Below are 13,150 nucleotides of genomic sequence, written 5' to 3'. Positions count from 1 at the left end.
GTGATTATTATTTGATTTTTTTTAAGCACAAAATTAACATAGACTCATGGACATAATCTACAGTAATATTATAATTGTCTGCTTGGATTTATCCTTTAAGCTTGTTGACCATTGTAAAACAGAATTAGATTTAACACCCCCAAACTTAATTCTGTAGAATATTACAAAGTCACTGCCACCCACTAGCCCCCATTAATCTCCACTTGACAATCACTCTGACACATAAAACGGCCCTCTTTGTCTGCTCGGCCAGAATTTATGTGGGTGGGAAGGTTCCTGTCTGTCGACAGTTTATCTTTTCTGGGGCTTCCTGAGCAGTAATTCTCTGTGGTGTGAGGGTGTCAGGGTCCTTCCTACGCTCCACCGACGGACACAGGCTCCCAGCCAATCAGGTCCCGACCAGGGCCCAGATACATCCAATGGGGGTTGGAGAGAAGGGGTGCGTCTGTGCCAGCATCAATGGCAATAATAACAGGTGATACAGCGTTACCATTATTAACTGTTGATGAGGAGAGGATGGTGACTCATGTAGGAAGCTAATTTCAGCTTCAGTCTGTTAGATAGATAATAAACTACAATAATGAGAGGGAAATTGGTTTGTATAGAACATAATAGTTTCAGTTTGTAGTTAAATGTACTTGAAGTGTTCCAATATAAAATTACAATTACAATTCGCTTACATTTGAGAAAGCTATTTTAAATTCTCATGCAGTTTAAATTACAAAACTGTAATGCAAGGCATACATTACATATTTCAAATCTAAAAACTCCCTGAGACTGTCTCTGTGCTAATTTATTACTTGCACTTGATGTTTCCTCTCCAAATAGCATTTCCCTACTTCCTTTGTTTATTTAGATTGAGTTCCCCATAACATGATACTCATTTCAGCGAGTAATTATTCCGGCTTGCCTCCATCTCCCTGCAGGTTGTGGAGCATGAAACGACAGCACGTCAGCTTGTGTTCTGAGGAAAAGATGTGTGAGACACCTGTTTCAGGTAATAACTCATTCTCTGTGTGTGTGCTGTCCACAGAACAAGGAACTCCTGCTTTCATCCTTCCAGTTTTTACAACACCCCACCTCAACATTCATTGGCAGCACTGGTGACTTTATAATACCTTTGGAATACCTCTGAAGACATTTTGGAGCCCATTGTGGGCAGGATCACTGTAACGCAAAAGCACTTGTTCCTACAGCAAGAAGTCTTGGGAGTCATAATGGGTCCCAATCAAAATTGCCTTTTACCAGTAGACTTGGACGGACTTAAGTGGCTCTTTCTCCTTGCAGCCCACGCTGAAATCATTAGGTGACTCACCACATGGGCACACTGCCCGGCAAAGCTCAGAATATCTAAATGAGAGCACATCAAAATATGTATTTGAAAAAAAAGATAGAGCGATGAACAATTTAATGGGCTGTAACAGCTCAAGGACTGCATTGCACTGCAGCTCGCTATTTGCTGTTTTTTTTTCTCTTTCTCTGGGAGATCAACAGAAATTATGCACTAAACCTATTGGTGACTTTGGACAGACATCCAATAATTAGTTGTTCTCCCATGATTAGTTTATATCATCTGTCTGTAATGTGTCCATATTGGAAGCAACATCATAAACTTATGCAATACTGACAGAAAGTGAATCTGGAGGAGTTTATTGTGGAACAGCAGTGGCCAAACTGACTTCACATGTGCTGCCGTCATAAAACCCCCTTGGGTGGCTCTCACAGAGGGCGCAGAGGCTCGGGGCAGCACCAGGGAAAGAACGGAGGCTCTGAAAGCCCAGAGCCTGAGCGATAGAGGCAGAGGTAGAGAGGTTAAAATGTGTTCTGACAGAACCCCGAAACAGCCATCCATCGGGGGAAACTTTTTGCTCTTATGCTTGCACCTCTCTATTGCAACTGCTCCTTTGAGATGGGGTGAGAAGGCCACGCGTACGATAAAGTCTGCAAGAATCACACAGTTACAGATTGTTCTGGATTGCAGATATACTCGACTTTCTCCCTCAATCCACTTCAGTGGCAGCGGAGATGGTAGTTGTTCGTCAAGATGTGGTGAGAACTTTTGACCCCTGTTGGATCAAACATTTTATGTACTGGTAGTGTTGCTGCATCAAGTCTTTGATCCGCCTCTTTTGCTTTCCACACCAATTGTTTACCTGCATGCAACCAAAGCCTGCTCAAACCTGATTGGTTGGTACTTCTTGGACTATAAATGGACTACAAACAGAACCTCAAGTGTTTCCCATACCCACATCGTTGCCAACAGATTCTGCTTTTAAATGAAGTTATCCGTCTATAGAGATTAAACCACACAAACTATTCATGTATATATATATATATATACGCACACACGCACGCACGCACGCACACACACACACACACACACACACACACACACACACACACACACACACTTGAAAGTTATGTTAGCCGGTGATGGTACAATTGCATTTAATTGCTCTTGATTGGAGAGCACTATAGCTTGCACTAGCTAAGATATTTAGCTAAAGTATGGTGCAAGCGGATTTAGTTCAAAACATTGTAGTTACTAAAAATGTTGAAATAGTTTTATGTTCAAACCATATATCCAAAAGAATGCACTGCTCCGTTCGGCACAGACGTGGAGAGTGAGACGGAGAGAGTTTTCATCTGGCTCTTCTATGAAGGGGAAAAAGGGAGAGGCGTGTGAGAAAGAGTATGGAAACTTTGCCACGTTGACCTTCATCTCAGATAACAGGAAAGTTTCCACATAAACTTTATTTGAATATTCCTTCAAGCAGTCAAAACAGTGTTAACTGTTCTGCTGGAACACTTGTCAGACACTGTGTTTATCATGTGCTGTAGATTATTTTAAAAGGGAGTCAGAGAAACACAGCAGAAGCATATAAGTCAAAAACAAACAGAGGAGTGAAATGACAGGAGGTTTTTGCACAGTTGGTGAACAGATGTTCACCATGTCATCATCCTGTTGCTCTGCTATAAAATGGGATGTGTGTGGGAGGAAAAAAAACACATGACAGTTTCAGTGCCTCGTGTATTAAATAACATCATTGCTCCAGTGGTGTTACTGCTAGATATGTCATGTTATGTCAGTTAAAAATAACTTCTATTTTGATAGAATATAAGATATTTGCAGTTTTATCATGGAACATATCATGGTAATGGGTATTAGTTCTTCCCCAGATCAAGTCGTGCTTTTTCTGAATCTCTGGCTTTGGAGTTGCATGATTGTGATGTGCGGTTACTGGCCCCACCACACTTGCCAGTGTGTATTGTTTGTTGTTCCTCTATGTTGTTCATTTCTCTCCCAGCTCTCCTCTCACTCCAGTCGGTTGAGGCAGATAGCCGGCCACCCCGTAGACTGCTTTTGTCTCATTTCTTCCTGTTACGAGGGAGTTTTCCTTCCAACTGTTGCAGGAATTGTAAATCTGGGTACCTCTTTATATTATTTTAAGAACCTTACTGTCCCAAAAGCCCTGCAATGACTTATGTTGTGATTTGGAGCTATATAAATAAAACTGAATTGAGAAATTGAATAGTGTACCATAATATTGGCCATAGTATAAAAAAAACAGCGACATGATAAAACCCGGAGTGTTTTTTTTCTGTCAATTCAAGGCGCTACTTTGCAGCAGTTTGCTAATTTTGGTGTAGTTCTGTGATGACGTTGCACAGAAACCCATCTGTGCACCAAAGACAATGGAAACTCCTTCCAAAAAGAATTGAGAACTCACTTCAAACCTCTTTTGTGTACTACGTATCCCTATACAAAAAACAATAACTTAAAATTATATCAACTTCTTGAACGTGCTATCATACCCCCCCCCCCCCCCCCCCCCCAAAAAAAAGAAAAAACATCCACTTTGAATTGTTGCTCTCATTGAGAGGGTTTTAATTAGCCTGTGTTAAATCAAATGCAAGGTAAAATAACATCTCAATGCCAGGAAAGCTAATGTTTTTGGAAAAGAAAAGCACACACTTTATCCCTAAGGAGAAAAATCTATTGGATCTTATCAGTGGGCAGTTGTGAGAGGCAGCGATAAGGGAGCCGCAGGGAGAGGAATTGGCTGCTCATCTCAGGAAGCAGACCATGCATGCTGCATAGGCATTGGGTGTTTGTGTGTGTGTGTGTGTGTGTGTGTGTGTGTGTGTGTGTGTGTGTGTGTGTGTGTGTGTGTGTGTGTGTGTGTGTGTGTGTGGGTGTATGTGTATAGAGGGATCTTCTTTTTAACACGCTTTGAATGTAATCGCAAGGCCCTATAGCCACATGGGCATATGATTGTATGAACATGTGGCATTGTGCATTATGATTGTACACATTTGTATGTGTAGTTGAGTGTTACACTTTGAGAATGAACCTGATCCTTTTTATGTGTGTGTGTGTGTGTGTGTGTGTGTGTGTGTGTGTGTGTGTGTGTGTGTGTGTGTGTGTGTGCGCGCGCGTGTGCGTGTGCGTGTGTGTGTGTGTGTGTGTGTGTGTGTGAAACCCCATCCCTCTTCTGATGCATCTAGGTTCTATTGGCAGTCTGTGTACCAGTGAGTGAAACCCCATTATCAGGCTGAACCAGGGCCTCGCTCCAGACTGCTGAACCATAATGAGTTCCTCACAGCAGCCAACTTGTCTACCCAAATAAATCACTCGTCCCCGCACGTGCATGCACACACACACACGCGCACACACACACACACACACACACACACACACACACACACACACACACACACACACACACACACACAACACACACACATATCTCCATTAGACCCGTTCTGCATGCACACATATCTCCATTAGACCTGTTCTGCATGCACACATATCTCCATTAAACGTTGACACTCATAGCCCGGTAACTACAGAGGACACTGAACAAACAAAAAGATGAGAAATATTTGTTCAACATACAGAAGCGAGCCTCTCTGACAACTTTCAAGGTAACAGGTTGCAAGCAGACCTCTTTTAGAGAAGTTACTGCTCTGCCTCATTTACCAGAACATTAGGTACATTTCGATAAAACTAATGCAGCTAATGCAATAACTCTGCAATACATCCTACCCTTGTGGGAATCAAATCAACACCTAAACATTGTTTTGTCCAAATCAAGTGTTTTGAGCCTCTATTAAAACATTTTTGAACACTTTAGGGGTACCAGAATAAACTTTAAACATAGCAATGAGGTATTATTAAGTTGACATCAAGCAGAAATGGAGCAAGAGTAATACTCACTTGGAGTCATGTTTTTCGTCCAACATTAACTCCCTTTTTAGATCTGTTCTGCTCTCCAACTACTCCTGATGGAAATATCTGTCTCTGAATGCTCTCTTAGGTTTATCAGGTCATTGCAAACTTTGTCTGTGCCATCTGGCTGCAGTGTACAGCAGGTTTTTAGAGCTTTTTATGCTGAAAACAGCTACTTGCATCTGAAAACGACACTGATGAGCGCAGTGAGAAGTAAATAAATAAATAAATCCAAAATGAACCAAAACAAAACATGAGATAAAAGATGCTCGAAAAGCAATCAATAGGAGCAATCTTATTCACGTTACATGCAACCACTTTTATTCATTGTTAATAATATAAATATTGATTGTGTCAGATTTAACAAAAAAGCTCCATAAACTACTGCCTTTAAATACGACCAAATCTGCCTTAACTAGTTTTAAGGAAAATGGCTCATTGTAACCTAGATGAAGGTCAGATATATTGCAGGACTGTTGTATTAGATTGCATTAGTTTTAGCTAAGTCTGGCTAATAAATTGGCAACTGAGTGTAAAATCAATATCCCTTTTCTATTTAGTGATGTAACAGCTTTTCTGATGATGTCAAAGCTGCTTAATAGGCTTTGTGAAGTAAAGTTGAGTTCCTGATCAACCATGATTCAACTCGTTTTTGAGTGTGGATGCACCCTGAAGTGTTCTCTACGAGAACTTGTCAAATGTCAGCCAATACGGTGAGTTCAAAGCCGTGCGTACCAATGAAAGCTAATGCCTTGGTAACATTAATGAACTAACCAGCTGCCTGTTACCAGTGAAACCCTTTGAAGTGCTGCCAAGGCAATGTTGGCTCTCAAAGACACAATACTGCTACACCCCTCTGAGTTGCCAATAAAGAAAGACACAGGGTAACCAAAATAGTCTCAAACCACTCCGAGTCTAAAATACCTATTTCTTGATTTAAAATTATATCAAATGGATGGGATATTGGAGCCTGTTAAAGTTTAAACTAATGCAGTAGGATTTTGAATGACACAGTTATGTTACTATTGCTCCAGCACCTGGCTGAAACACACACCCAACATCAGCTGGAGAGTCCATTTGCCAAACTCCTCTGATGTAAACCCACAGTGAAGATATCTGCTGTCTCACTTACTGACCCATCACTAACAACCGTATCCAAGTAGTAAAAGATGTGGAGCCCTGTACCTGCACTGCAGAGTCACGTCAAATGTCAAATATTTTTTACAACAGTACGGATTAAAGAATAGCCAGCGGTGATGTAACATTTCAAACTTTTCACTGTAATACCAAACCATCACTTTGTTACCACTGTACTCACCATTGCAAAGTTTCCCATTATATGTGGTACAGACCCAGTCATGGCAGTTGCAGCGGGGCCCGTAGAACTTCCCGGGATCCGTGGCCTCGCAGATGCAGATGCCGCAGTCACACCTGCCCCTCCCACTGCAGATCTTGCCATCAGGCGTCCGGCAGCGGCGCAGGGACGACTCCGCGGACAGCTTGCACACACCACCCACCTGGCTGGGAAGAAGAGAGAAGGTCAGTTGTTCTGCAGCTTCGGAAACTTCTGAGGTCAAAGGTATAGTGCGCTGCCACCCGTGTCTGTTTGAAATAGAAATAGAAAATACCACATCCGAGCGTAAATTCCTTTGCTCCGATATGGCAGCAACAGCTACCTTCAAACGTCACAAAGGGCCTATTTAAAAGGCCTGTAGTCAGAACTCCGTGTGTTTGTTATTATAGCAGGAATGAACAGACTCAGCAAACACATTAATTTCTTCCCCCTGTGAGCATTTATAGTTTCATAGTTTTTGGCTCAAAGATGAGCCCATGCAGTTTCATTGCCTCGTTCTCTAATTCTCTGTCAACTGTCATTCACATACAAATTTGGTGACACATAAAAGTAACTTTCAACTTCCTTTCACTTTCACAATTTTTGGGTATTTCACTTCATGGAAGAATGAAACTCTAAAGTAAAAAAAAAAAAGTGGGAATGAAACTCCTCAGAGCACCATCAGTCTGTTTGTGTCTATATCAAAGAAAAACAAATGCTTTGGAAAAACAAAGTTAAATAATTCAAACAAATCAAAGAGCACAGGGACAAATTCATGGAGCACACTGTAGCAGCTGTTGCAGCTCTTCAGTTTTGCTCCATAGGGTCTCTCTGAGATTTGTTTCATTTGGATGCCGTCTGACATTCTTCATCTAGTCCTGCCCTCTCTTGATATTGGCCGGCAGTCCAGTTTGGGAAAAGCAGACACATTTCAAACAATCGGCAGCTCAAGTGTTCCTGACAATCCCATTAAAATTAAATACAGGATGTGTGTGTTCCGTGTGTTATGAGGAGGTTATACAAGTTCCTTTTTTCGCCCAGGCTTCAAGCTGTAATGGCCTATTTAAGCTTGACCACACTCCTCTGCAAAGCAGTGCACTGAATTTCAAATGGATCTGGTAATCAGAATGAGCCTCAGTCTTTTACCATGACAACGTGACATTCAGATGACTTCCTGCGGTCAAGCATGACCTTTGACTATTTTACTTTAACATTCCTGCTCCAGCCTTCCTCAGCAATACTACAGCTGCTCTGCCGCTGTCAGCATTGTTTCTTCTGTGCGTTGCCTCCCTCGATTCAGCCTCAGCAACATTCAACTTTGTCATGATAGGTTAAGCAGTCCAGAACATGGTACGGAAGACAATGATGGTGGGGATCTTTGCATTTCAGGCTTCACAAGCTCACTTCCTTCCCCAACTTGTATGCAGGGAGTGAAGCGGTCTCTTTTTCATAAATAAGGCATTTCAACTGAACTTAAATGGTTGAGTTCCACAAGGTATGACTGACGAAAACATTGGGTTTGCTATCGCTTTTTTACTACTTTTTTAGGACAAATAGGACAATTAAAGTCCCCATCATAGAGGTTAAGGCTTTACCCCGATGTTGTAGCCTAAACCAGATCTGGATTGGGCAGCCGTTGTCGTTTTTTTAACCTGCTGATTATATTTCAGCGAGACTTGTGCATTAAGTATCTCGCCTCAAAATGCTTCCTGTTGAGGGTCAGGGAGCAAGAGTCTGCCTGTGGCTCTGTCAGTCCAGCAGTGAATCCTTCCTGTAGGTCCCCAGGTTCTGTCAAAGGAACAATTTAAACCCACAGAGAATATTCATTCAAACTGCTTTGTCGGTAACACTGACCTTGGCCATGTAAATGAGCAGTTTGTGCTCCCTATTGGTTAAATTGAGCTCTCCTCTCATTTAAAGTACTAAAAATAGTGATAACTCATCTCGTGCCAAAGAACAACAGGGGTTCTTTTACATCCAGGACAATGAAGTCAGTCATTATTGTGTCTAGAAAAAAAACTATAGATCGTATAGTTTTGGGGGCATCATCATCTTTTTATCATCTTCCATGGATTTGTAGAGAACAAAATCAAAATCCAGTATTATGTATTATTACTCACCTTAATCATGCGCTGCAAATGTATTCCCTTCTAATAAAAATAGCATTGCATTAATTGTAAGGATTGCTCAATCGGTAGAAAGACACAGGCACTGCAGCTGAAATCATTACTTTCATCAAATGTGAAAAAAGATGCAAAATTAACGTGAGAAAGAGATGGCCTGTTATCTTAGCTGCATATATAGATACAGCAACAATCACAGTCTGCCTGCAGGATGGTGTACGTTGATAGAATTGGAGGTACAATCTGATGATCAGGGAACAATCCATTATAAGACTTAAACTAATGGGTTTCTACCAGTGAAATGAGCTTACTGTATACTATTTAACTGCATTAAAAAATAACTAGTTGTCAGTGATCTCTATTACTAATTCAGAAACCACCATGGGAAGAAAAGCAAAGGCAGCAAACACTTTAGACACAGCAGAAGATGCTCAAAATGTAAATTTATAACAAGTCACAGTTCCCACTTTACATAGTTTAGTGTTGCAGTACTGCTCTTAGAAATGGCATTCAATATCTAAGAAGCAAGGACCCAATCCAAATTGTTGTTTTGCAATTTTCTTACCGATTATGCTTTTTTTTTTTTTTCTTTTTTTTTTTTTAACCTTTAAAGGCATTTTTTTTTTAGTTGTGTGGCTTAGTTTTGTAACATTTCAAGAAAAAAATTCTAAACAAAACTTTACAGGCTTGATTATTGATGGTTGTTTTTTTTTGTCATGGCTTTGTGTGGGAACATATCTCTGGTGCATCATGTGACTTGCAGTTTCTACTGTAGCCTCTATGCAAAAATAACGTGTTGCTGCTCCTGGGGATTTTTGTTGCCCTCTGAACTAGAGCCTGTCTGGAGGGAAAGGTGTGGGTTAAAAATAATAAATGTAATGTCACCTTATAGTACAGGTGGAGCCCTGCAACCTTAATCTAAGATGTTCTTACATTGTGGATGTTGAGTGAGCTGGGCAGGACATGTATATTTCATAACACTCCTCGCCTGTGCCCACAGAACTGAGGTTACTAAGCATACCTTTGCTGCTCAATGTTCCACACCTTATGTTTTATGATGACATAACTGGCACATGAACAAGGTAGAGTTTATATGTACATGCATCGGACAAACAGAGGAAAACACGGTAATCACCTGGAGTCGCAGGAGCTGATGTTTAAATAAACATCAGCAATAAATATGCACTTTACAGTAAGTCATGCATATCATAATTGCTACACTGGCATGGTGCACCTGCTCGGAATAAAATCCCCCTCTGCAGCTGAGTTAAGTTGAAATCATATGGCAGTACTTACAGACCAACTGGGGCTCCACTGTAAAAAAAAAAAAAAAAAAAAAAAAAAAAAAAAAAAAAAAATCCATATTCATGTAGCCAACTCTAGCCACTGACTATATGTTGTTTCTTCGATTTTTCACACTTGATTCCAACTCAGTTGAACCTTTTTTTTTAGTCATGCAGCATGTGTTAAGTTAAACATTCCTCATTTTATGAAGTAAAACAGTACTAGTAGTACAAATTTTGCACAAATTAGGTTTTTGGATTAACCTCCTTATATTAATCTTGTTTGTGGCTACTAATTATGGCTATTGCAAAACCTTTTGAAATCCATAACTCTGGCAGCAGCAATATGTCACTAAAGCTTATTTTTTCACTAAACTTACAACCATGAAAGTTGTCATAACATTGTTATGGTCGTACACATCAGCTGCTGGGTTACAAAAAAAATTAAGAGAGAAATTGCGTTTGATAATAAAAAAACAGAGAAGCAGGCTTTTACCCTCTGACTTGGCATGCAGCTTTATGACAGCTGCCAATAAACCAGCATAAAGAAACTGCACAAGAAAATACAAACTATATGCATAGGCTACCCTAAAGTGTCCTACATTGTACTTCCAAATGTTGTCTTTGTCAGCAAAACTCTGCACCTCCCTCTCCCTTCTTGCTCCCGAGATTGCATGAAAATAAACAAGAAAAAAAACACAAAGCTCTGTGGAAACTCACCTCACCGACTGTAACAAAGTGTCCTCAACGGCAGAGAGCAGGATCAGAAACAACGGCACTAACATGGACTGTACCAAAACCTCAGTGTGCATGTTTAAATCCCACAGAAACCTGAAGTAAAGTAGCTTAAAGGAATTTCCCAAGCTTTCTTCCCTTAAACTGACAGGACAGGAAGAGAGAGAGTGAGAGGGGAAAAGAAAAGAAGGAAAGAAAGAGCAGCAGGCTGGCCTGAACTGGCTCAATCCCTGCAGAGGCCAGCAGTGCTCTCTGTACAAGTGCCTTTGATTAGTCTTGACTCTCAGACATGGGCAGGAGCCGGAGTGGGGAAACCTGCCAAAATGAAAAGTTAAGTCACCAGTTTGAGATGTAATTAGAAGCAGACTGTTTTTCTAATTTCTTGTTTCATTCCCCCCCCTCCCCCTTCCTTTTCTAAAATGATCTCTGTGTGGTGCAGTAGGTTTTCTTTCGAGCTTTTCTTTTCATGTTGTTCATGATAAATCACCCCCAAATCAATGCTCATCTTTTTTTTCCTTGAAAGATATTTTAACATGTGAAGAGGAAAAGCATTAATGAAAATAAATCAATAATGATGAAATAATTAATTAATAATGACTGAATCCCATTTCAGTGCTGTACATGCTGGCTCACTCTCACTGCATGGCCTACTGAAACACTTTTACATTACATTTCATTTCGCTTATGCTTTTAGCCAAAACGACTTACAATAAGTGCATTTCAACCATGAGGGTACACAACCCAGAACAACAGGAATCCAGAAAATACAATTTCTTCAAGAAAGCCAAACTACAAAGTGCTATCAGTAAGTGCCATTTTAAGTGCTACTAAAGTTATACTATTCAAGGTAAAGTTGGAAGAGGTGTGTTTTTAGTTTGCGGCGGAAGATGTACAGAGTTTCCACTGTCCTGATGTCGGTGGGGAGCTTATTCCACCATTTAGGAGCCAGGACAGCAAACAGTCGTGATTTTGTAGAGTGAACACTTGCACTGAATGGAGTGATATTTAATGTTATTAGTAACATGTGTGTTTCCAACTTCAAGTCAAAAGCCAGATGTGTATTACAATGGAAAAGCCTGTGTGCTTTAAACATTACTACAAGACTAATTCATTTTTATGTTAAGTCTTAAATTGCATTTCTTCCCATTCAAAGATTCATTACCAGCCAATCTGGGCCAAAGTCTGGGACAAACTGGCTTGTAAATATAGCAGACTGACATGTAACATTCCTTCTTCAGTGAATATAGCAATGCCTAAGCTGAGGCAGAATACCATGGTATCGCTGACCATTTTTGCGGTACACTTGTTTCCTGAAAAGCTCAGGTGTTATTTATAATATTTACAGTGGCTTTCTTTCAAGGGCCCTCCTCCCTATACTAAGATACAATGTTCATGTTTGTCAAATACTTTTCACAGCATAATCATCATATAATTTTGCTGTTGTTCATGATGTTGAGGGGACTCTCAATAATAGGTATAACCATTTACAAGGCTATAAATGGTCAGTATCTTGACCAAAATATGTGACTGAATCAGAGTATTTGTTCAATGGAAGTTCTTGAAAACCAATAATTTAAACCAAGGGAGCATCACTCACTGGTATACTAGATTATTAGCTTCTATGTTAATATAGACAAAACTTTATTTTTTATTTTTTTATATTTCAATGAAAAAAGTGGTTTCATCCTATTTGATCAATAAAAGGATCAATTTATAGGTTGAAGATATAAGCAATTGGTTTAATCTGTACTCTTTTCATAAAGGCGTTAAACCTCACCATATTTCACAGAGACTATGCGACTGTAATTTTAGTGTTGATTCATTTTATTGACTACGGAAAATATATTTTAACTGGCAGGGTTTTTCTACAAGTTGTGATTTTCCCCACTATTTTATTCACCTTCATAAAATGTAGGCTAATTCTCCCTTATTAAAACATTTGAATGATTCCTTATGTTTTTAAAGTAGCCCATGTGTTTGACAAATAGTGATCTCCGAGTTGAACCCACGCAGAATTGATTTCATGTGTTTAAACCATCCCGTATGAAATGGAGTTAATTGTTCAGATATTATATCACATCTGTGTCTGCACATTTTGTACTCTGTCTGTGGACGGCTGCGAAAACTACACGTCGCAACCTTTCAACACATGGGAACTCCACAGTGCTGAGTTGACCTGTAAAAACATGCTTAATAAGTTGTATCAAACTAAAACAAGAAATTAATTAAAACAGAAAAAAAATAAAAATAAAAAACAAATAAAAAACATGAAGGTTACAATGAAGGTGGTGATCAGACAAAATGTATCAATTCCACAGGTGAGGACAATCGAGACAAACACTGTAACATGCGTTTGAGAGGCAGTGATGCAGCAACGTGAGGAGCTTAAACTGTTACCATGGTAACGGCGGCGCGCGCGCGCGCGCCTCCGCAGCACGAGCTG

General features: G+C 40.1%; 1 protein-coding gene across 1 annotated transcript in view; it reads right to left on the bottom strand.

Moving 5' to 3' along the window:
• The window catches only part of itgbl1 (integrin, beta-like 1), a 44,570-nt gene extending 33,616 nt beyond the window's left edge, over positions 1 to 10,954 (bottom strand). The window contains exons 1-2 of the mRNA XM_069154290.1: positions 10,693 to 10,954; positions 6,552 to 6,754 (exon numbers count right to left, since the gene is read on the bottom strand). Coding sequence (XP_069010391.1) covers positions 6,552 to 6,754; positions 10,693 to 10,784 — 295 coding nt within the window. The 5' untranslated portion in view covers positions 10,785 to 10,954. The remainder of the gene's footprint in view (positions 1 to 6,551; positions 6,755 to 10,692) is intronic.
• Positions 10,955 to 13,150: the final 2,196 nt, after the last annotated feature.

Source organism: Embiotoca jacksoni, unplaced genomic scaffold (assembly GCF_022577435.1).
Source record: "Embiotoca jacksoni isolate LCO1_2020_lvr unplaced genomic scaffold, fEmbJac1.0.p SCAF_2, whole genome shotgun sequence".
In the NCBI taxonomy this organism is placed as follows: Eukaryota; Metazoa; Chordata; class Actinopteri; family Embiotocidae; genus Embiotoca; species Embiotoca jacksoni.
The sequence above is the reverse complement of the archived record's forward strand: the minus strand, read 5'-3'. Positions and strand labels throughout refer to the sequence as shown.